This window comes from Cicer arietinum, chromosome 4 (assembly GCF_000331145.2).
Source record: "Cicer arietinum cultivar CDC Frontier isolate Library 1 chromosome 4, Cicar.CDCFrontier_v2.0, whole genome shotgun sequence".
NCBI lineage: Eukaryota > Viridiplantae > Streptophyta > Magnoliopsida > Fabales > Fabaceae > Cicer > Cicer arietinum.
In genome coordinates, this window is record NC_021163.2 from 6660986 (window position 1) to 6686200 (window position 25215).

A 25215-nucleotide genomic window follows, 5' to 3' on the forward strand; every position below is an offset into this window, starting at 1 on the left:
GTAGAATTTATTTTGACATGTATGGAGGTATTTTAAGTAAAATTGATTTTTTTTATTTATAAATTTAATTCGTAGATTTTAACTTCAAACGTAATATTTTTATTATTCAATTGACTTTTACATAGAGATGTCTAAACATAAATGATTGTTTTTTAATTCTAACTCAATTTTAACTAAAATTAATTTTGTATAATTAATTTATTTAAAATTAATTTGAATCCTTTGGTTTAACTTTTAGACCATGGACCTCCAAAGTTAAAACACCAACTAGCCCACTTTCTTGTCAAGCTTCATTAACTCATACAATATTTCATTTAGATATGTTTAACAACCCCAATACAGGTAGTATCGTACCTCCTTTGAGTATAAGTCCAAAACAAACACACAAAAATTCACGTGACAAAAATAAAAATAAAAGGGAGAAAAGACATGAGACAAAGTAGCAATTGACCTTATTAAAGAGAATAATTTATTTGAAGAGGAGTATTGAAAATTAAGAAATCTCACATAGGTGTGAGCAAGAGATAATGTTAAATGAGTAAACAATATCTTTCATCTCAAAAAATGATAGACGTTGTCATTTATTACAATAGTACTGAAATTAAGAAGAAAAATAGCAATTTTTATTTCTTCAACTAATTATCTATTGCTCAACATAGCCCATTACATTAAATATAAATTATTATTCGTGTGTTGTGATGACATGTTATATTTTTAAATACGTGAGACTTACATATATCATTTATTTTATGACTTAAATAACAATAAAATAAAACTAAATCTTCTCAATTTCATACAAATCGAAGAAATTCAGACCCAATTTTCCAACTCAATTGCTTCATGTTTTTCGAAACACAATTGTTTGAAAATTTTGAAATGTAAATCGTATTTTGCGTAAAAAAAAATTGGTAGGGGTGCGAGAGCATTGAGTGTAAAATGAAAAATAAATGGTAAAAGACTGAAAAGGGTAAAATTGAAGTCCAGTCCAAGAGGAATAAAAAATACGATGGGTCCCACCAATACCACAAACTTGTTTTGTTTTGGCAACAACACAAGCCACAAGGCGACAAAGCCGAAGAAGCCATGCCTCGAGCGCGCTTCAATTCAATTCAATTTTGAAAAACAAAAGACACTCTCTCTCTCTCTGTGGAGTCGACCGTTGACGAGAAGAAACAGCTTCACCAAGCAAAACTCCCAAAATCGAATACCACATTTGAATGTCATACACTATGAGACGCCATGGCTTTCAACGTCCTCTCCACTCTTTACAGGTAACTAACTCAACTCATCCTTTCTATTCTTTCATTTCAAATTATGCACATTTTATATGATGCTTATTTTTAACCTGTCATTACAAAATGTTACAGTTTGTTGGCATGGCAATTTATACTTTTCTGGTGGTCTGTTTCTACACTTTCCTCGGACTTTTCCTCGGAAATCGAACCGCCGAGATGACACTTACCTTCATCTTTTCCTTCATGGTGATTATTTTTTATTTTTTTAAGTATTCATTTTCATCTCAAATTTTGTTATTGTTTTCTTAAACAGATATATATTGTACTAATAACTTTGTTGTTTTGCATAGGCAATTTCGGTTATGTTTCTGTTTCTGAGGTGTACGGCGATTGATCCTACAGACAGAACAAGTTTCAGGAAGAAGATGAAGAAAAAACCTAAAAGGAATGGAATTCCGAAGCTGAACTATGGATTCATTATTGGTCAGATTGTGGTGAGGTTTTTCAGGAGGGTGGAAAAGAAGATGCTTAGGACATTCATTAAGAGGAAGTACTTGGATCCATTCAAGACTAGTGCACAAGTGGAACCTCTTCTCCCATTTCCACTTGTTGTGAAAGATGATGATGATGCTATTGCCCCTGATCTTAAAGAGGATGACATCTCATTTTGTACACTTTGTGATTTTGAGGTTCCCATTTTGCTTCCCTTGATTTTTATCTTATAATAAAGGTCTTTTTTAGATTGACTTATTTGAACTTGTCTACTGTCATTAGCACATGTGAGAAAGTTAGATAGAGCTTATGGAAACAGCTTATTACATGTAAATCATTTTCAGTTTATCAAAACAACTTATAACTTACTATATAAAAACAGTTTGACATTATTTTATCTTTTTGTCGTAAAAATAACTTATATAGAAACTTATAGCTTAATTAAGCAGATTATCCAAATAGACTCTAATTGTGTGGTTTAGATCTAACTTATAAGTTATAAAACTGTGTTCTTATGTAAATCAGGTGAAAAAGCACAGTAAGCACTGCAGAACATGTAATCGTTGCGTCGAAGGGTTTGATCATCATTGCAGGGTCAGTATTTTGTTAGGCTTCTGGCATTTATAAATTCCTTGTAATCTTTTATTGTTGATATATTATTCCTACTTTTATTGTTGATATACTATTATTATTTTCTTCTCATGTTTTCAGTGGTTAAATAACTGTATTGGGAAAAGGAACTACACTTCGTTCTTTCTTCTAATGATTTTTGTCCTGTTAATGGTTAGTACTCAATAGTATAGATAAATATAATATAATATTCTCTTCAATTTTTGTACACAGAAAAGTGTTTCACTTAGATTTTGTTGAATCATTTCCAACACTGTCTGTTATGTACGCAGCTTCTCATTGAAGGAGGGGCTGCAATTGCTATATTTATCAGGTGCTTTGTGGATAAGAGAGGATTAGAAAAGGAGCTTCAGAGGAAGCTTTTTTTAGAGTTTCCAAGAGGACTTCTTGCCACCATATGTGTAATAGTTATCTGAACTGTTTTTGGGAAATTTTGTATTTTGCCCTTGACTTGAATCTTCAATCTAACATCAATTCTGATTTGCTTTGAACTTCTTTGAATGCTACAGATGTTACTTCTCTTATTGACAGCTTATAGTTCAGCTGCACTAGGGCAGCTTTTCTTCTTTCACGTGCTGCTAATACGTAAGGTAGTTTTCTTTCTTACTGTTTTAAATGTCAACTATGATATAGTACTATGTTTTAATATTAATTCAAGTAGATGCTTAATGATTAGTTTGTCAAAGTGTTCAGAAGACAGACACATACTTTGATAATTAGTTCAGCCTTCCATTTTACGTGATGTTCTTTTATTGCTGTTGAATGTCATTTGATTTGTTTAAAGGGGATGAGGACCTATGACTATATTCTGGCGATGAGAGAAGAGAATCAAGCCATGGAATTGGAATCATTTGATGATTCTGACCTCTCATCAGATGATAGCATTGATTTTGACTCACCTGAAAAGCCAACACTAATGTCAAGGTTTCTATGCAAAGGACAGAGGGAAAACCAGGTAAAAATTAAATAGACTGCATCATTTTATGCTTTAGTGTTGACCCAAGCCTTATATGGGAACTTTTTTGTGTGTTTTAAGAGCTCACCTAGGTTGTCTATCAAGATTGAAGGAGATACTGAACCTTCTCCTTTGATCAACACAAAAAGGTTTCATGTAAGCATTAACCCTTGGAAACTCATAAAGTTGACCAGAGAAAAAGCTCTACTGGCAGCTGAGAAAGCGAGGGAAAGGCTCATGCGAGAAAGACCGACAAGGGAGCATAGTTCGTTAAGACCTCTTCCATTGGAGACAAAACGCGGACCATTGATGGATGCGATTAAAGATATTGGGAATGAGGGAATTGGGTCAACACCTTTTATAGCAAAAGAGAAACTTCCTGTATCACCAATAAGGCTTTCAAGTCCAAGAAGAAGATTTTCTGCAGGCTCGCCAACGGTATTCTCTAGCAGCGTGATTGCATCTCCACAGCACAAGTATAGAAGCAGTTTTGACTTGAAGCTAGCAGGTGTGTCTAGGGAGCTTGAAACACACATTTCCAGGCAAGTTCTATGTTCAGTTATCAGCAAAGATGGAAGTGAACCTTCCCCAAGATAGGCTTTGTATTTTATAAATTGAGAATGATTCTCAATCTTAGAGAAAGATTTGTTAATATGTCCATTTTTTATGTAACAATGATTCCTTCTAATTTATACATGGGGTTATCAAACTTTATGTAACATGAATTTCTGTTTACTCTATATACATGGGATAGTTAAGCCAATGGACCTGTAACAATAACTCATTTATCAGTTAATTCTCATACATAGGTAATGCAATCATCTATCTGTGAATTTTTGTAATCTTGTTTTCCAAATGTTGTTAGAATAATATTGATTATTATTATTTTGTTCTTATTATAAAGACAAAATTGTTTTAAACCATCTTTTGATGTCCTCATTTCACTTCTATTGAAAACAAACCAATGACAATCATGCCGGCAAGCTTTTAATATAAAAAAAAAACACAAACTCACATTTAAAAGTCTTTTCATATGAGTGAAATCCTCTTTTTCCCTTTGCCCCAAGAACCTAAGCAGAGGCAGAGCATGAGAGCCACCTCCAGTGACCAATTCAACATAATATAACAAAATAATCGGAGGAGAATTGGGAGTTTTTGATTAAGCATGATAGAGTCAAATAATATTCAGCTGTGACCGCAGCAAACTTCACCATTCCTCTTCATTTGAGTGGCAGTTGTCTTCCGTGGCTAATTTTCAATATTACAATCAACTCCCTTTCTTTTCAATCATACTTTCGAATATCACAGTTTATTTATTGTAATAAAATCATATTTACGATTGTATGGAAAGAAAGAGTTCAAGTCATTTGACCATGACCCATGTCCTGCATAATCTTCTTCTAATATGGAGTGATAGGGTAATTTAATGATTTTGAGAAGAAAACATAAGAGTTTGAGAGATAGATGTGAGTTCAACTCACTTTCTTCAACATTTCTAAGAATTAATTACTAACATTTATCATTTTGAAGAAAAAATCCTAATACATTTTACGTACAGTAGTTTTCAAAATTCTAACAAAAAGGAAAATGCTGTCACAGATACAATTTAATCACTTAATTTAGGATTTAGATCCAATTCTTTGCCCCATATTCTAAAGGTGTGGTTTGTTTTCTTTTTACAGGGTAAAAATATAGTTCCTTATAGCTTCTACCCGTTACATTATATAAAATTTTAAAGTTCTGAGCATCAAAATTCTCCTTTACATAAATTAGTAGACGGATAAAGGATGAAGTGAAGCCTTCCAAATTGTTCCTTCTCATTGAATAAGTTGAAACCCGGTAATATATTAGCACGAGTGCTGCATTAGGAACTAGCACTTGTTGATGGCTCAACTGTACCAACCGGATCAGGGTTAGTATCAGTTCGAGTGCCTGCATTCCGTCTTCCTGATTTCTGATTCTCAGATTTATCCTGATCTTGCTTTACCAGCACTGGTTTAAACTGCCAAAAGTTCAAATGCAATAAAAAAGGGCTCAAGTACCAAAAGGAGTATCGTATGCAACCGCGTATAAAAATGGACAAGACGGAAAACACAGGATCCTAAAATTCTAGATTAGTGCAAACCTGATAAATAGAATATATAACATTTCTTCTTATTTGTGCCATCATCTCCAAGAAAAGGTTGTAGCCCTCAAGCTTATATTCAATAAGTGGATCACGCTGTGCATACCCTCGTAAACCAACAGCTTGCTGAACAAATTTTAGCGCTTGTAGATGTTCTTTCCACAGCCGATCGATATTGCTCAAGATCAGAAACCGTTCTGCTTCTTTCATCAAACCCGGAGCTTGTTGCTCCACAATATCCTATGGCAGCATTTATAGTCAGTCATGCAATGAAATATCAAATGAAACAAAGGTAAATGGAGATTGTGAACAAATATGGCACAGATACTAAAAGTCGATGCATTTGTGTTTCAGACGAAATCAAGCCCTATCAATAATCATAAATAATCTCAAATGACAGACAGCTCAAAATTGAAAACTTTGTAAAGGTTTAGTTTTGTTGATATTTTTCTATCTTTAATTAATGGACTATCCTCAATTTGATCCATACTCCTACTAGAACCTTTTTTGACGGAATGCTCCTATTAGGACTTTTACACAGATATTATCATACATGGTCATAAAAGGGGAAGAACTATACTAAGAGATTGCATTGCACTTATAATTTACATAAAAGATTGATCTTTGAAACCCCAAATGTAAAAAAAATGACAATTAAATATTAAGTAACTGTCCACTGACCCTTTTTTGCAGATAGGCTTGTTTACCCCGAAAACGGAGATTGCTCCGCAATTCCTCATAATCAGAACACTCGCTCCTCAACAGATCAGGGGTCAGATCTTTCAACAAGTAGCAATATCTGAAAACAAATCAAATATCTTCTGTCAACAAAATTGTCAGATCCAGATTATAAATGAAAACAGGAAACACGGACGATAGTTCATAACCACAGTATCAGTCATTAAAATACCCAGGCCAAATACCCAAGAGATTGGGCTAGTGTTTACAAATGTATGCTTCTAATTTTGACCACTCAGTTTGGACTTACGGGCAGTTTACAAAACAAAAGTTTCCTAAATCCATCAGGATGATATGGAGAGTGCTCTTAAGAATGCTTGGGGAATCTTAATATGTGTTGACGAAAAACAATCTGCCTTCTCATAAAACACATTTCAAAAAAATGTAACCCCTCATATTCCAATAAGGTTTTTAACAAAATATAGCAACCTTTGAAATATCAAATTACTTTGAAGTAAAATAAAATAAGTTGTCGAACTTAAAAATAAAAATTTGAAATTTAATTAGAATAGAAAAGTAAGTCATAAATACAAAGATCTAAATATACATACAAGAGTAGAACTCATCAAGTTAAACAAAAAAAAATCATAAACTAAGACTCTGATAGTGCTGAATTCGCAAGACAGAAATTTTGCATCCAGTCAAATTCGCTTAACGAATTTAAATTGGATAAATGAACTTGTCGGTCTAAGAAGGGCTGTTGGGCTGTAGTCTGACACTCTGACCCACCCAACTTAGTAAATCATTGGTATCATTGGAAATTTTGAAAAATAAAATAATAAAATATATAGTGTACTACTTTTACAACAAAATGCATATTACATTAGTTAATTATATAAATAAATAAGAGATACTTTTTTTTTACAAACTACTTTATTAAATGCAAAACGTAGTTTTTTAATATTTAATATTAAGTAACGTAAACCTGAAGCTACTAGTAAGCTAACATCATTAACTGTTGTACTATGGAACCCGCACTAGTTCAGCCTGCTCTGTGAAACCACCTAGTTTTTGCCAATTCATGGTAGATCAATTTGGTCCTATTTGGTAGACATCAAGCAGTCACAAAAAATCTTACTGGCTCATAGTTGAAGAGGCAGATTGGCTTGTCCAGGTTTAAAAGTGTCTACTTAACAAGACTACGAGATCATTCATGCTATATAATTAAACAAAAGAAGGCATCAAACACAGAATAAAAAAAGTTCACTTACTGCTGAATTTTGGCAATTAGTTTATCAAGATCCCAGCTGTCTTTTGGAGCCTCAGAACCAATGTTGGCCTAATTCATCACAAGGTTTTATTTTTGCATTACACGATGGAGCAAGCTATAAAAAGAACCATAATTTTAGCATAGGCTTACCTCTAAAATGTCATCCATTGTCAATTCAGCATATTCAATAAGAAGAGACTGAAGATTGTCTGATTGAAGGGCTCGTCTTCTCTCTGTATAAACACGATCTCTTTGGCTATTAAGTACTTCGTCAAACTCAAACAATTGCTTCCGAATGTCAAAGAAATAGTTCTCCACTTTCCTTTGGGCTTCATCTAATGCTTTGGTTAACATCTGAGACTCAATAGGTAAGTCTTCTACTCTGAAAGCTCGCATTAAGCCCTGCATATCACAATATTACCCATGTTTTAGGAAATCAAAATCCTGGTGCAGTAGCAAGACCATAACCACATTACCTGAATTCGGTCTCCGCCAAATATCCGAAAAATATTATCTTCAAGACTTAAAAAGAAGCGGGAACTTCCTGGATCCCCCTGTCTACCACTTCGACCGCGCAGCTTTAGAAATTAAAGTTCCAAGGTTAAACATTTATTTGACAATACTATTTTGTGGAAGGGAAGAAGGAGCGATAGAAAGGAGATATGATATCAGTGAGAATAATAGACGATAAGGGATATGTTAATGTGCAAGGTGCCAGGGCCACTAGCTATTCCAGTCCCCTATCCTCCTCCTTCAACCCAACAAGGAAAAGGAGAGAAGAAAAGAAAACCTGATTATCAATTCGCCGTGATTCATGACGCTCTGTACCCACTACATGTAATCCACCAGCCGCCACAACCTGCAGTCAAAATGCTTAAAAAAATGAATAAACGACAATAGATCATGGAAAGTGTTACTCTTCAAAACAAATTGACCTTTTTCCTCTCTTCCTCAGTGAAGACTTTATATTCCTTGCTGATTTCCACAAATGCATTTCTCAGCTCGGCAATGACTTCATCTTGGGCAGGGCCCTACATAAAATCCGAATGACAATTTGATAATACTAAGATTAAAAATTCACAAAAGTATTAAAACAAAGAAGAAAGTTTCATTTGCCTTAAGTTTTCTAATAATTACACTAGCCATCAACAGAATGTCACCTTTTCAGAGGAATATGATAGGCGCTCCTCTGCTTCCAGCTCAGTTAATGATCTCTTACCCCATGTTTTAACAGCTAATTGCACGGCCTTCTCAGCCAATTCGGTATTTTTGTTTGACAGTTGGCATGGAAACAGCTTCTCATTCACCTGGATAATAGACATATGTGGAGATTACAAACAGTAACTATAAAAAAAAGTATGTTCTTATTGCGTATACGGATACACACTAGCTAAAACTAACACCAAAATTTTCATTTTTAAGCAAAGTATATTTGTGGGTATTTTAGTAATATAAAATTTTAAAAATGCTCTTGAATCAAACTTTTTTTCCTTTTCAACCAGACATCCAGACCTCTCTCCCCTTTCACCATCCTTTCTTCACTTTTGGCAGAATGATTCATCTCTTACAACTAAATTATAATATAACTCTTTCATAGTCAAATATTTTCACCCGTTGTTTAAGTAGAAGCCTGGGTTCCAGCACTTTTTTTCTTTCTGTTCATACGGTTCAGTATTGCAAACTAAAAATGTTGGAGGATGCAAAAGTACTATTTGGGCTTAATGGTGTCTGATACTTGCTGTCCAGTACTTCCCATTTTAGCAATTTTATCAACCATTAATTCATTCTAACAACTAATTTTAAGAACTTCACACTTATGTCTTCTTAATGCTTTCCCATAAGTGCATTCCATCTCTGAGTCCTAGATATGTCAAGAATTGAATAAAAATAAAGTAGAAAAATATAAAAAGAATGAGAAAAGGAGGCAAGTAATTAATGAATTGTTTATTTTTTCAGAAATTATCCGAGTAATATATCACATATATCCTTATTTTACTTTAATTTTTTTGAAAGCATAAATAGGATATGTGATCTAAATGAAGGTGTAGGTTGAAAACATCTTCCTTATAAAAAAAACAAGCAGGGGGCATCAGCAATCCCTATACACAAACACCACTATAATTTACATAAGGAAATATCATAATTAAAAAACACCATACCTTCCATGTCTTATTTGGAGGAGGTTTCTTTACTGACACAAAAACTCCTTCAGCTAGCTTAACAACTCTGCAATCATATGTTCCCAGAAAGAATGAAACGTGTTTCTAATGAAAGACAGGGTCTAATAGGATTCTAAGCATAGGAGTAACTAGAAGGTGCTTTTCCAACAAAGTTGTATCAGTGACAAATGAATCCTGGAGGCAGTAAGATTGCACAAGTAAGGAATATGCATATGCAATTATCATAGGTTCGACCCTCTAAACAAAGCCAACTTTCAGAAATATAAAGATGAAAGAACAGGCCTACAATAAGAACATGGAGATTCTGATAGGCGAAATAAAATGCTTTGTGCATATGAACTTATTGCAAACAATAATCGCTTGATGTGGCTGCTTAAGAAATACGACTGGTCAATTATTCATTAGATGATTTTATTTAATTTCCCTCATCTGCATCATGTTTCTCTATCTGCAATTGCCATGGGGGTGCCAAAGGAGAGTTGACCGCTGTGTTGGCCAGCCACATGGATAACCAATTTAAGGTATTAATTGTTGTCATATGCCTATGAAGGTAAAGAATAGCTATTTTATAGATAATATGTCATTATAATATTATTAGTTATCGGATATTGTGCCCTTAAGAAAGAGAAATATTTCTTGTACATGTCTCATAGTTGTATACTGATGGGTCACTTACATCAAAATCCAAAATCCTACAAGGCTATTATTGTAGGCCTAAGGAAGCAAGAGAAGTGGGTGCAAATGTAAAGTAGAGGGAATGTTTTCAAGGAGAGAGAAATAAATCAATGATTGCTTACAGTACAGAGAAAAGGGGAAAATGAATGTAAACGTGGCTAGGGGGTTCACATAGGACTTCACTGTCACTTTTCTAATTTCAGGCCTGTGCCTTGGACTAGGAGTCTCCTCCAAAGCGGAAAACTTCTGCTCTTATATCTCTGTAACTTTTTCTGATTTCACTATTCAAAATAATCTCCCTGTTAAGATAGGAATGGTATCTGATTTGTACTTATTTTTCACGAAGCATCACAGGAGGTATTTTTTACACAATTCATTTTTCTAAGAAACCATGTGATCAAAGGCTTCACAATGCAATTTATTTTCTTCAATTGGCTGACTCTTTCTCTTAGTCATTGTGAGTACAACTTGAAAATTTGAAGCCACTTCATCATTATTACTACTCTCTTTCTTCATGGACAAACAAACTTTCTCACTTTCTTATACACAAGCCTACACAGAGCAACACCCTTATTGTAGCATACTTCACACAAAACCTTTTAGTATATCAGTATCTCTTTTTAACCATGCTCACCTACTCCCACTAAACCTTACCCTTTCTCTTCAAGACACTACTAGATTTTACCTCAAAAGGAACATGGTAAAAACACATTTTAAATTACATGCTAAAGGCAACAGGTACATGGATGGGTAAAGTTTCCAGAAACAAGCATGCCAATTAAAGCTCCACGTACCTTGGCATCAGTATCTCGCGAAGCTTCAAGCGTGCCATAAATTCAGCATTACCGCCAAGGATTATATCCGTCCCACGACCAGCCATATTGGTGGCAATTGTCACTGCCCCAAGACGACCACTCTGTGCTACAATTTCTGCTTCCCTCTCTACATTTTCTGGTTTTGCATTAAGAACCTTAAAACAAAACATATTTGATTATACTTGTACTCAAAAAATTAAACAGAAAAAGGTTATTAGATTAAGCTTTATTCTCATGCTTTCAAATGGATGAACAGTTGGGTCAGTTTTAGCCACACTTGATCAAGGCTAAGAATAGGTTGTCCTTTTTTAGAAACAAAAATCATTTGAAACAGGTATTGTTTAGAAAATATTGCATTCTCAGATTCTGTCCATTTTCCATTACGAAAATATAGACTTTACCTCATGCGGAATTCCAGCTTCCTTCAATTGCTCAGACAAAGAATCACTCTGCTCAACGCTGGTGGTACCAACAAGCACAGGTCGGCCAGTTTTGTGAATTCTCGAGATTTCCACCACAACTGCACGCCATTTCCCAGTAGTAGCCTTGAAAACTACATCAGATTCATCCTGAGAGAAATTAGGAATTAGAGAAACATCAAGTAATTTATGAAAATTGCTTTATAAGTCAGACATGCACTAAATAACTGAAGATGAAAAGTAAGGCTTCCAAACTCTACTTTTGATGGAAATGAGTTACCACCACTACCTCTTGTGGAAATACAATAATAACTTACCCTTGCATTGTTCTCGCATATATAAACATAGTAAAAATATTAATCATCCTTCCCACTCAGCAATTGAGATACAAACTTCACATGGCAAAGCAATCATAAGTTCATTAAAGTGTTGCATATGAATGACAGGCAAGAAGAGACCTTTCTTAACATAGGTTTGTTTGTAGGCACCATTGTAACTTTAAGCTTGTAAATACTTTCAAATTCTGTGCTTTCTGTTGCTGCAGTGCCAGTCATGCCGCAAAGTTTTGGGAACTGTAAAAGCACATATTTAAAAGAATTAAGGTAATTTCCACGGCTAATAAGACTCTGAACTGAGGACTTATTTAATCAGGTCAGATACAATATTTCCAACCTGCAGAAAGAAATTCTGGTAACTTATAGAAGCCAATGTCACGGTTTCATTTTGAATGGGCAACCCTTCCTTTGCTTCAACTGCTTGGTGAAGTCCATCACTCCACCTTCTCCCCTATCAAAAGAGAGAAAAAGTACATTAAAACTACATGTGCCATGACATATAAACAGAATTTTCTTCTCAGAAATTTGAAGACATGACACGTTATTTCTTCGTCGAAGTGTCATTCTTTGTTCTGAAGGTAAAAGTGGTGGTAATGCAAGTAATAAATAAGATTGTGGCATTGGGTACACAAGCACTACAACAATAAGATTGAAAATTTAAACGCTGAGGTTTTGGTATGTATTCACAGGCAGGACAAGTTGAAAACGTATCCATTGGTGGAATCTTTGGGTATCACAACATCTAATTTACCTTTTGGGGAGGGAGGTAAATTACTATCTAGGTTTAGATTGTAAACAGGTTGTCTTGAACCTTCAATCCAATTCTAGTGAATTTTAATTATAAATATTCTTACGGTATCAATAATTAAAGGATAATTATTAAATTCTAGAAGAACCGTCACAAGTTAGCCGGTAGAGGACGATGAATTTAGTTACTAAGTAATATAATTATTTCAAAAAAATATATATATAATTATTACCCATAATCTGAAGCAAAGCTTTGTCATATTCTTATTACAGTTCCAGAAAGAGACAATGAACCAAAATCATAACTCCAAGAGATTATTTCTTTTGATTCCCTTCATTATCTTAAAAATAAAAACCCTTTAACTACAACATTAGAATAAAACCCAACTCTGCCCAAGAAACTTCTAAAGGTGATACCATACTATTCTCATTGGCTTTTTGACTTTTTAAATTAAATTGTATATTTCCATAAGGTCGAGCTGAATATATGAATACCTGCATTACTCGACCAGTAAACTCATCAACAATTAGGACCTCTTTTCCACGAATTATGTAGTTTACATCTCGAAGAAATAGTTCTTTTGCTTTAATTGCATTTAGGACAAATGAAGCCCATTGTTCTCGTGGATCATATAAATCTTTGACAGCTAAAATTTCTTCAGCGTCTTCATAGCCCTGTTCAGAAAGTAGAACCGTTTTTTGTTTTTCATCCACCTGCAATGACAATCTTAGTAAGAATAAAAAAACCATCTAATTTTCACATCTACTCCTGTCAGCAGATATAAAACAAGTTACATTGACCATTCACGAAGAATAAAAACCAAAACTTTTAAAGTTGTGTTTTTAAAATAATTTAACAAATACTCATTGTGTTTTTGGCATCATAATTCATATCTTTGATATATCCATATTTAAAATCTCATGAAAAGCACCCAGCCAGCCATCAGTCACAAGTGAATAACAGAATTTCACTAGCATCAGCAAGCAGACCACATAATGCCGACCAAATGTACATCAAATTTACTGTTAGCACCATACAAGCATTCATTCTACAAAACATTTACAAGGTGTATTCCCAAAACTTTTTAATTGTCTCTCATTTTCATTTACCTAGGGCTCATCCGATCAAATCTCCTCTTTTTCTTCCAATTCCTTCCCGAGGCATATATATACCTAGAAAATGTCAGAGGTCCATAACCTCTGTAAAAAGCAGGGACAAATTTACATGACCTAATTTTCATGTGTGCCCATGGCTCCATGCATCATAAACCTAGCAGTGAAGATCTTCGTTTTTTAAGCATATCCCACAGGGAAAAAAATACTGGTCACAGATGAACTTCACTTATCATTTTCATGTTCTCATTAAGGGAAAAGTATTACACACTACACTACATCACATATTAAGTGTCACATTAGCAATAGAAAAATTTCCCAAAATAAGTGTGTTTTATGTTTTCAATGTAATAGTTATTTTATTCTAATTATATTCCCAAAATAATATTATGTGCTTCACTCTCAAGTTTATTATACTTCACTATACAATTATTACAATGGTTAACTCTCGATGGTTGATAAGGATAATTTTATAAAATTGTTACATTCTTCATTTATTTACAATTTTATTAATTTGTGTGAAGTAACTTAAAGTGACACTTCATATGAGACAGATGGAGTAATCAATGACAAAGCCGTCCAATTTTATAATTTTTTACCATATTCTAATGTGAGAATTATAAGCCCAATGGAAGTTGCTAACCTTAACTTCTGACAGATTTCTTCTAAACTCGTAAAATTGGCTGAAATTATATGAGATTTTATACGTTTTCTATTGCTTGCAAACCTAAAGCAGAAAACAGACTCCTATTAAGATGCTAATATTTCTTACCAGGCACAACCTAAAAGCGGGCTGAGCATGTACAGAAAATGAAACAGAAAATATATATTCAGATGAAGTTAAAACTACATTAAATTTCAAAATAAGCATAGACAGAAGACTTACAGTGTAATGTATATCTCGTTCAAAGGCTTGTGCTATCTTTGCGGCCTTGTAATATCGATCACTGGGTTTGTCTGCAGGTCCTGATATAATGAGGGGAGTTCTAGCTTCATCGATAAGGATTGAATCAACCTCATCAATGACACAATAACTAAAACCCCTAATGACAAGCTCCTCAACACTCTGTACATTCCATAGTTTTGAGTTCAGCGTGATATTAAAAGGATATAAATTAACTGTTTACAAAGTATATAGTAAATACAAGGAATATGTAAAGGAAGAATTACTTTCCGTGGCAAGATTGTCTCTTAGGTAATCAAAACCAAGCTCGCTATTAGTGACATATGTTATGTCACATAAATAGTTTTCCTTTCTTTGCTCACTTGTCATATTCTCTGCCAATAAAGCCATAACTTGTTAGACTGCAACAAAGGAATGGCCATAAATCATTGTGCATATTAAAGAAGCTCGGTTAATAACAAGAACATGGAAATAAACATAAAATTCCTATAAAAAAACAGAAAAATATGTCAAGGATGCATTGAATTTTATTGAGAAAAGAAAAAATCGGCAGTTGAAAAAGAAGCTAAGACAGAAGATTTAAATGCTACCGACACCCAAATGAGTAACAATGAACGAATATAACATACTTGAAACTATATAGAGACAGAATCCAAAAACAAAGAAGGAAGTGGAAGGAATTAAGTATGAGACATACGCTGGATGAGGCCAACCTTCAATCCAAGAAAGCGTGGAACTTGACCAACCCATTCACAATCACGCCGAGCTAGATAATCGTTAACAGTAACAACATGAACTCCCTTCCCAATTAATGCATTCAAATAAGCTGGCAAAACAGCAACCAATGTCTTCCCTTCTCCAGTCCTCATTTCAGCAATTTCTCCCTTATGAAGAACCATGCCCCCTACAATACCCAAACTAACAACATTAATAAATTCCCCACGTGCACATATAAATACAAACATTTACACACCAAATTATCAATATATCAAAATATAATTAATTTAATTTATATACACCGTAAGTTTAAAGATTTTTTACACTGTTTATCAATCACAACTATTAGATCGTTAATAATATTTGACTTTTGTCGCAACTACTTATAAAGTCACCCACATAATTATTCATGATTTGGAGTGTGTAAAACAGTGCATAGAAATTAAACTCAAATATAATAATGTAACAGATAATCAATAGATTCCAGTTCCACAAACAACAAATCAAACACGAGATAATCACTAACCTATCAGCTGAACATCAAATGGACGAAGGCCTAAAACCCTCTTCGAAGCTTCTCTTACAACAGCAAACGCTTCCTATAATACACAAATCACTTCCTTAGCCTTAAATTCCTAAACTACATTGAAGCAATAAATTCATAATTAAATATAAAATTTTCGACTTACAGGCAAGAGAGAATCCAAGGACTCTCCCTGTTGAGCACGTTCTCTGAGCGCAAAAGTCTTGTCCCTAAGTTCAGAATCCGACAGTGATGAAATCTGCGGTTCCAATCCATTGATAATGTTAACAGTTGCAGCATATTGTTTCCTTGTAGCTTCTCCGGTATCGTTACCTTTGAAGATACCGCCTAAGAAACCGCCGAGTGAAGCTACCGCACTCGTTCGGCGACTCCTGCTTCGCCGTGTTTTCGAAACGGAAGGTGAATGGAGGCGAAATTCACGGCAAATAAAAGAGGAAGCTGGAAGGATTAGGGTTTTGTGGTGAAGACGGTTCTGCGGGTTCCAAGCTGTGGAAGTGAAGGAGGAACAGAGTGATGACGATGCCATAGTTTGGTTATTTAGAATTGGGAGGGAAAGATGAAGAAATGAAGTGCGGTGAGAAATTTAGATTGGATTGGAAAGGTGAGTTTGGTTTTCATGCCCGGGCGCTGTGAAGCAGAGAGCGGAGATTGTTAGTTATGTCTCAATTGTTGAGTGTTTGAGTTAGCGGCAAGAAGCAAAGGAAGTAGGAAAGATAAGATAAGAAGTCCACGGGTGCGGGACTGAATCGAGAAGAGATATTTATACCTCCTGCTTAGCTGGACAAACAATATCTCACTCATTTCATAACAAAATTAATTAATTGTTACTTTATTTCTTTTTAAGGCATTACTGAATTATTATATTTTTTTTTTACATGAGAGAAAAATGAGAAAATAAAAACAAAAATTTAAGTCTAATAGAGAAGGATAAAGTAGTTTAAATGAAACATAAAATTTAAAGAAAAAAGTCTCACCAAAATAATTGAGTTTCTTTATATAGTGTACCAGCATTCATACAAACACCGTAAAGTACTTGTATATCCTTCTTTTTTTTTTATAATTAAAACAGTATAATTTTAATGTAATTATTTATCCTCTTGATTGTCTATGTCCTGGTAAAATTTTGGCTTTTTATCGTATTCATTTAATTGATTGGTATATAATGGGTGTTTTATTATTTGGAGAAATTTTTGATTCCTTGTGTTCTCTCACTTCTTCTTCTTCCATTATCTCAAGTTTCTTGTGTTAGTGATATTCTTTAGGTGATTTTCATATAGGAATTAATCATGTGATGTGATTCGTGCTTTTTTATACATATTTATCAACTCCATTTACCGTAACCGTAATTTCAAATGATATATGATATTTATTTTTCGATTCTATTTATCGCAATTTCATCATTTCACCTGAATGGTAGATTTAGTTGTCGTAAATTCTTTTATCTTCATATACTTTGTAGACTAACACGATGAATAAATATTCTTACTAGGTATTATTATCTCTCAACGACAATAAACATGTGTAAGTGGTCAAATAACTTTTAGAGGATATATGAGATTTGTTGACGTTTGAGAGATGAGTATCTCTCTAAAGACGTAGATGATATGTACACAAATAATTTCAGTGTCAACGACAAAAACTAATTGGGTTCGCCACACTCACCCCCTCTTGGCTCATCTCTCATCCTTCCCCACTGTAAAACGACGTCGCAGACCGAAAGACTACAGTAACAAGGTTTCACCATAAAAAACCAAAATATCTAAATAGTCGTTCATCTGTTCCTCCGTCTTTATCCATCCATCCCTCGATAAACTGACGTAATCTAAAATCTACCGGTGTATTTATGATAACCAAATTTAGAATCCGACTAAAAGAAATAAAGAACAAATATAAGAGCTCGACGAGCAACCATCGAATATCTTTTACTCAAAGAATCATATATTTCCTGGGTCAAGCCCATCCAAGATCCAAGGTGGAGCCATACGAAAACAAGAAAAAGAACCTTGGAAGTATGAAAAACGTAAACGGGGTCCTACTTTAATTATTATTATTATTATTGTTACTATTATTATTATTATTATTATTATTATTATTATTATTATTATTATTATTATTATTATTATTATTATTATTATTATTATTATATTAAAAAGAGAATCTGTTACGATTTCGAGTGTAGAAATACAAAATAAAAAGTAAAAAATAAAATTTTTATTATTTATTTTTATATAATATTTATTTTTGGTATTTATCTTTTATTATTTTTAGTTATTTATTTATTTTATTCATTTTAATTATTTTACAATTTAATAAAATAAAAAAAACAAATAAAGATATAAATAAAATATTAAAATAAAAGGTAAAATATAAAAATGAATTAAAAAAATAAAGAATTAATATGAATTAAAAGATAAATAATAAAATTATATTTAAAAAGAAATAAAAAAATCTGACAATCCCCCAACCCAACTGATAAACTGCTAACGCCACTCATTTCAGTGACAAACTACTCTATCCAGTCACACCAAGAAACACACACATGTCCTAAAAACCCTAACACTCCACACAACACCTGAACACCACACCCAATAACAATGGATAACTACCACCCTCCCAACGGCGCCGTTAAACCCACCGAACCTAACCACCGCCATGAAAAAAAGCCAAAGCTCACTCGCCACATTTCAGAACCCGAGATCCGCCAAGAATTCTCCCACCACCAAACCAACGTCGCCAGAATCAACAACGGCAGCTTCGGAAGCTGTCCCCGCTCCGTCCTCGCCGCTCAAAACTCATGGCAGTTCCACTTCCTCCAACAGCCCGACGATTTCTTCTTCAACACACTCCGAAAAGGAATTCTTAATTCCCGCTTAATCATCAAAGACCTCATCAATGCTGACGACGTCGAAGATATTTCACTTGTCGATAACGCTACCACCGCCGCCGCTATCGTTCTTCAACAAATCGGCCGCAAATTTGCTTCCGGTAACTTCCGAAAAAACGACACCGTTATAATGTTCCACTGCGCCTACAAAGCCGTTAAGAAATCAATCGATGCCTACTTAACTCCCGTCGGCGCCTCCGTCATTGAGGTTCAATTACCGTTTCCAGTTCGCTCCGACGAAGAAATCGTGGCGGAGTTCAAAAAAGGACTCGAGCGAGGTAAAATTAAAGGCGGAAGAGTTAGGTTAGCGATAATCGATCACATAACTTCAATGCCTTCCGTTGTTATTCCCGTTCGTGAATTAATCAGAATTTGCAGAGAACAAGAAGTGGATCAGGTTTTCGTCGACGGTGCTCACGCCATTGGAAGCTTGCATGTGGATGTTAAAGAAATTGGTGCTGATTTTTACGTTAGTAATTTATACAAATGGTTTTTTTCTCCACCTTCGGTTGCTTTTCTTTACTGTAACAATAAGAATAAGAAATTGAGTAATGTTCATCATCCAGTGGTTTCACAAGAATATGGAAATGGTTTACCTGCTGAGAGTGCTTGGGTTGGTATGCGAGATTATAGCCCTCAGCTTGTTGTGCCTTCAATTATGGAGTTTGTGAATCGGTTCGAAGGTGGAATTGAAGGGATTATGAAGAGAAACCATGACGTTGTTGTGAAAATGGGGATTATGTTGAAGGAATCTTGGGGAACAAATCTCGGGTCGCCGCCTGAAATGTGCGCTAGTATGATTATGGTAGGTTTGCCTTCTAAGCTTGGCGTGATGAGTGATGATGATGCTTTGAGGTTAAGGTTTTATCTCAGGGTTTATCATGCTATAGAAGTTCCTGTATATTACCAAGCTTTAAGAAACGGTGAAATGGATCCTAGAGATAAGTACGGGTTTATAACTGGCTATGTGAGGATTTCTCATCAGGTTTATAACACTGTTGATGATTACCATAGGCTTAAGACTGCAATTGTTCAGCTTTTGGAGGATAGAAAAGTTTGCAGCGACCTTCCAAAAGAGTGATTGCAAAAACAGAGAGAGAGAGAGAGACAGAGAGAGAGAGAGAGAGAGAGAGAGAGAGAGAGAGAGAGAGAGAGAGAGAGAGAGAGAGAGAGAGAGAGAGAGAGAGAGAGAAAACGAGGTATAGAATCTATAGATTTATTATCCACTTCTGACTTGTTTTTGGTTTTGTAATAGCTTTAGCCTTGGCAGCACTTTTTATGAGTATGCCTATTTTTGTTATTCTGTATTATCTTGTTTTTGTAACACAATAAGCTTTCTGGGAAATTCTTATAAAATGAAGATGTATTATTTATTCTTAGTTGCTTTTGTAAGATGGAACTTTGTAGTGCACCTCAATCACTGATGTGATTTCCATGCTGTCTATAGTCGATCCTACTTCTAATGCAGAAGAAGGGTCTGTTTATTTTAGTATATTGGCTTAGGATTTGATAGTATGAATAAATGTAATGTGATAGAAGTTTCACAAAATGCCAAGTGATTGGTCAGGGTTTGTATTGATTATTTCATGCTATGCATTTGTTTGTTTCAGCGGGATAATTACTTCTCACGTCCCAATGAGAAGTAACTGAGATTTTAAATTTTTAATAGATTCATCTCAATGCATGGTGCCGCGTTCAATCGTGAATACAAAACTCAAGCTATATGTGATGTTTCGATGCTCATTTTCAATTTTGATCATTTATTGGCTGACTTTTGAGTTTTGACCTCAAAATTGGCTGTGTTTTTGTTTATCCGTTTCTACTTTTCTGGTATCTTTTATTAACTCCATGCAACGCTGGTTACAGATTATGGTCAGATTACACAATTCTGGCTCAATTTTTCTGTGCCTAAAATTCTTTCCAGCTGCAGTTTTACTACTTAATTGATCTTTTTGCTTCTTTCAGTGTCAGATTGTCTTTCGTAGGGAATTCTTTAGAATTTCCAAACGGTATTAACTTTTCCAGTAAATTGATTATTTATAAACCCTTATTCAATATTGTGAATGCTGGGTGTGTGCTAGGTCCTTGGACCAATTCTCGAGATTAAAATTTGATAGAAGTGAAGAGGTTAAGTTTTTGTGGCAATGTGCATCTTATGTTTCTTACACTTGGTTTTGGATAATATTAAGCTTTTGCAGTCTATTTGGTGAAAAGCAGGTGAACCTTTTTATATGGGGTTTCTCTAACTAATATTTTGTTGGATTGAGCAGCTTTATTACCATGATTTTTTTACTTGTTTATTTTAAACTTTTTCTGTTATGCTTGTTTCTTTTAGAGTTGGATTCCTTGTCTTGCATTCTTTTTTCAATGTTTCCACTTTACTTAAATGAATTTCTTCTTTTGTGAAAAATAAATAGAGAAGTTTATAGACTATGCACTAAGAGTGATGTAATGTATCCAATCATATCTCACCACAATGTCACATTGTTATATATACTATATTTTTAAAATATCTTCACAAATATCTATTTGGTGTGATATGATTGAATGCCTGTATAATATTTTTTTCACATGGCATATTCTTTAAACACTATAAATTTCTACTTCTATATATGTCTTATTCAGTTTTATACAACTATTCATTAAATAGAGACTTCCTAGCATCAGATAGTTAAGGGAAAGGATCACAGCAACCTCCTATCCCACAGAGAGATTCAACTTTTTTACAATGCCACAAAATAGTTTAGATGATGTAGTTCCTTGATCTTGATCTTCCTTGATCTTGATCTCCAACATGTATTGCCATCTTCGTTGTTTGGAACTATTACATGGAATGTGATAGTTTTTCAGCACCTGCACATCTTAAAATTACTCACTGCAAAGCCACTGCTGTCATTTGTTGCAATGTCTGGGCTGCAGGTTTTATTCAATTGCTGAGAGTGCTGTTTTGAGCAATATATGTGCAAAAAGAATAAATGTATCAGGCTATCAGCATTTGTTTGGACCATAAGAATATATATTGGCATTCTTTAGTTTTCTTGATTCTCTTCATAGGTTCCATTCTTCCGATTGTTAGCTGCATGAAGTTGTTTGTATGTTGAGGTTTGCTTATTGGTAAGTTTGGGGCAGAACAACTTTGAATCCTGCTTTGGCTGATGAATAATAACATATTAGCCATATTTTGAATCCTGCACTGGCTGCTGAGAAACAAATAACAGGATAACAGAAGGTCCAAGTCTCTACATAATTGAAACTACTAAACTACTATGTGTGGGAAAGAGGGATAACAAATGTACTTCATATATATGTTACTTAGACTCTTCTAATTAATACTAAGTTTTGCATCTTTTTTTAATCAAATTATTTTCTCCTTCACGTGGTAGTTATTTGCTCATGTTTGTAGCAATGATTCATATATTATAAACTAATAAGGGAATTTGAAATTCTTAGTCTTTGTGTTGGATTTGAAATTCTTTAAATTTTTTTTTTATTAGAAAATATGATAAATTCTAATATAATTAATTTACATAATTGTGAGGTCCCGAGTTTGAAACCGGTACAAGATGTTCAACCTAATAATATCGGCATTTGTCAACTGAGTTAGAGCTTAAGAACTTCTCTAAATTTAGCTAAGACAAAATATCTCATGAAATCATTTTGACAAATCTTCAAATTTATTATTAAAACAAGGTAATTTTCATTAAAGGATTTGAAATTCTTCTAGAAAATCATATTCCCTTAAAAAAGTTCCTCATCCCAACACACTTTAAGTTATTTTTGGTTTTGTTTTAGTCCTTTAAATTTTATTTATTTTATTTTGATCTCTTAAGTTGAAAATATTAAGCACTTTTGTTCCTCAAATTGTTCTTGTTTTATCTTAGTCTTTAAAGTTACAAACATTATATATTTTGGTCTGATAAGATACATATGTGATTCACTTTGGTCTTTTTTATTAGTATCTAACATTATAATTTAAAAGACCAAAATGTTTAATTTTTGTAACTTAAGATATCAATTTTTTTTAATATTTATAACTTAAAAGACTAAAATGAAATGAAAACTATTTTAGGGACCAAATTGTCTAACATTTATAAATTAAAAAACTAAAATGAAATATAAAAATAATTTAAGAGGAGGAGGAGAATAATAATAATAAAATTTAATTTATATATATATTACTACTGAAAATAGTTTTTATACTATCAAAATATATATATAAATAGTTTTTATCCTTAAGTGGAGTAGCCTCTAGATATTTCTTAATTCATTTCTTGATAATGATTACAATCCACTAATTCTCTATTTATAGCAAAACATAAATGATATATTCTAACAATTATACTAATGACTCGTCATAATAGACCTATCTAAACCTTTCAAGAGATTGATAACTTATAACCTAAAATTCCTAATGAAACTTGGGTTTAATCTTAACATATTTGGCCCATAACATCCCACAAATCTTGCAGAAACAAAATTAAAAAGTCAAAGCTAAAAAATAATAGAGCAAGTAATCCAATTTGGAGAAGCCAAATAATTAAGACTATTTCTTTATGAGCCCAATTTCACTCCAGTTGGCCCATAACATCCCTCCATCCTGCCAAACTCACCTTTATCTGCATTCATTTTAAGGTAAAAGATACTGCTCTAAAAATCGTACTTTCTCACTAAAATTTAAATGATACTTTACCCTTTTATAAATAATAGATTATTGTATTTTTAAATGCTACATCAAATATCAGTGTTGCTTTTATTATCTGTGTGGATTCTGCACGCTTTAGCTTTATTTAATTTTCTGTCTACTATATATTTGATGCATTTATATTTATTTCTGAGTTTGATCATGGAGCAAACTTTTGATTTAATAAAATATAAGTAAAATTAGTAGTTAAAAACTTAACGTATCTAATTAAAAATTAAATTTAGATCTATTAATTTTTATTTATTTATTTATATTTTATTATAGAGAAAATATAAATTCTTGAATTAAGGAGTACTCCATAAATGTAATAAAACAAAAAGTTATATGCATGTATGTTAGTCTAAATACATATATATTTTCCTGAGGGAGACAGTCAGCAAGTCTTGCATGATGGATTAAATGCATAGTATTTAAGCAAACACAAAAATAAAACACATATTTGTAATAATAATAAATAAATAATTTATTTTACATTACTCTCTTTTTCATAATGATCTAGTTGTAAATAATATTATTTTAAAATAATTGGTCATTTTAATTTTTAAAAAACTTATTTTTAATTATACACTTTAATTAATATTATTTATATTAATTTCAACGTAATATTTTTTTATATATATTTATGACATTGATTATGTATTAATTTTTTTAATTATAAAATTTGATAAATTTTACTATAATTAATCTACATAATTATAAAATCTTAAATTTATAATATATTAATATTTAATAAAAATAATTGATAAAATATTATTTTTATCTTTTAATTATAATTTTTTAAATGACTGAAATAATTAAATTATTGTGGGACCGAAGAATATTTACTTTCAATGATCGTGTTCTGTTCTTGAGGCACAAGCTAAGCTGCACATTGACATTGGAACAAGTGAGCAGGTATTTTGACTATTTTGCACCTTTAAGTTAGTATAATTATTATAATATTGAATGTTTGATATTGATATATCATATAGATACCACACCGTCATGCATGACGTTTTCTACTCGAATTGTATTCTTCATCGAATCATCGTTATCATTCTTGGTCTCACCTAAACATTTAAAATTGCGTAATTATGTTTGATGATATGATAATTTTTTTTAAACAGACAATAAATATTATCATAAATAATTTATATAATTATAAAAATCTAGATTTAAATTTAAAATATGAAATTTAATTTAATAAATATAAATATTTACCAGTTAAATTATAATTTCTATATTTTAAATTTATAAATTATTTCATTCATTATATAATAAAAATTATTTAAAATTTATGTAGACATATTAAAAAATAAATAAATTTCAAACTACTCACCTTATTTATCAATGAATTTTTTATTGTTATCAATGAAAATTATAATAATATTTTAGAATTTATATAAATAAAAATTATTTAAAATAATATAATTTTTAAAAAATTATAAGTTACAAATAATATTTATTTTGAAAATAATTTTTTAAATTAAAATAACAATCATGAAAAGAGTAAATTAAATTTATTTATATTAGCATGCATGTAAGCGTGTTCTTGATTGAACCCGAATCTTTAAGAAATAGTTTTGACATTATCCAGGTATCAAAATAGAATTTGAGTACAATGAATATGAAAAACAAAAGTAATAACTATTACAGCAAAAACTTGTGTGAGTTACACAAGTTTTTTATTTTAGGTATGTACATTACCGACCACAGAAAATGTAATTATAGTAAATATTTCATTAATTAATTTCATAATGAATGTCTTTAAAGTTTTTTTATATATGTTAAAAAGTATTATAATAAAAAAATTGAA

General features: G+C 32.6%; 3 protein-coding genes across 3 annotated transcripts; 2 read left to right on the forward strand and 1 right to left on the reverse strand.

Annotated features, from left to right (window-relative positions):
- Positions 1 to 1062: 1062 nt before the first annotated feature.
- On the forward strand, positions 1063 to 4154 carry LOC101515421 (protein S-acyltransferase 18). The gene is made up of 9 exons (XM_004495799.3): positions 1063 to 1271; positions 1368 to 1481; positions 1586 to 1924; positions 2253 to 2321; positions 2439 to 2510; positions 2630 to 2758; positions 2867 to 2947; positions 3142 to 3312; positions 3394 to 4154. The coding sequence occupies exons 1-9, from the start codon at positions 1218 to 1220 to the stop codon at positions 3907 to 3909; spliced, it is 1545 nt and encodes a 514-aa protein (XP_004495856.1). The 5' UTR covers positions 1063 to 1217; the 3' UTR covers positions 3910 to 4154.
- A 610-nt stretch (positions 4155 to 4764) lies between these two features.
- LOC101515753 (protein translocase subunit SecA, chloroplastic) lies at positions 4765 to 16571 on the reverse strand. Its single transcript, XM_012714490.3, has 20 exons — positions 15980 to 16571; positions 15817 to 15889; positions 15271 to 15477; positions 14844 to 14947; positions 14556 to 14735; positions 13052 to 13270; positions 12147 to 12260; positions 11933 to 12046; positions 11457 to 11624; positions 11035 to 11210; positions 9545 to 9611; positions 8546 to 8692; positions 8321 to 8416; positions 8176 to 8244; positions 7862 to 7963; positions 7536 to 7787; positions 7387 to 7454; positions 6119 to 6236; positions 5438 to 5677; positions 4765 to 5314 (listed from the first exon to the last, which is right to left on the reverse strand). Exons 1-20 carry the CDS (start codon positions 16358 to 16360, stop codon positions 5177 to 5179), a joined length of 3033 nt encoding a protein of 1010 aa, XP_012569944.1. The 5' UTR covers positions 16361 to 16571; the 3' UTR covers positions 4765 to 5176.
- Positions 16572 to 18314: 1743 nt separating this feature from the next.
- LOC101489071 (L-cysteine desulfhydrase) lies at positions 18315 to 20097 on the forward strand. The gene has a single exon (XM_004495803.4). It carries the CDS (start codon positions 18429 to 18431, stop codon positions 19797 to 19799), a length of 1371 nt encoding a protein of 456 aa, XP_004495860.1. The 5' UTR covers positions 18315 to 18428; the 3' UTR covers positions 19800 to 20097.
- The last annotated feature ends 5118 nt before the right edge of the window (positions 20098 to 25215 follow it).

What these genes read in the sequence shown, in the direction of transcription:
- LOC101515421 (XM_004495799.3), top strand. Translation starts at nt 1,218, where the DNA reads ATGTCATACACTATGAGACGCCATGGCTTTCAACGTCCTCTCCACTCT. An exon ending in GGTTTGATCATCATTGCAGG is followed by an intron (nt 2,322 to 2,438) that starts GTCAGTATTTTG and finishes TCATGTTTTCAG; the next exon opens with TGGTTAAATAACTGTATTGG. An exon ending in ACGTGCTGCTAATACGTAAG is followed by an intron (nt 2,948 to 3,141) that starts GTAGTTTTCTTT and finishes ATTTGTTTAAAG; the next exon opens with GGGATGAGGACCTATGACTA.
- LOC101489071 (XM_004495803.4), top strand. Translation starts at nt 18,429, where the DNA reads ATGGATAACTACCACCCTCCCAACGGCGCCGTTAAACCCACCGAACCT.
- LOC101515753 (XM_012714490.3), bottom strand. Translation starts at nt 16,360, where the DNA reads ATGGCATCGTCATCACTCTGTTCCTCCTTCACTTCCACAGCTTGGAAC. An exon ending in TTGGCGGAGACCGAATTCAG is followed by an intron (nt 7,788 to 7,861) that starts GTAATGTGGTTA and finishes TGTGATATGCAG; the next exon opens with GGCTTAATGCGAGCTTTCAG. An exon ending in TTATATATTCTATTTATCAG is followed by an intron (nt 5,315 to 5,437) that starts GTTTGCACTAAT and finishes AACTTTTGGCAG; the next exon opens with TTTAAACCAGTGCTGGTAAA.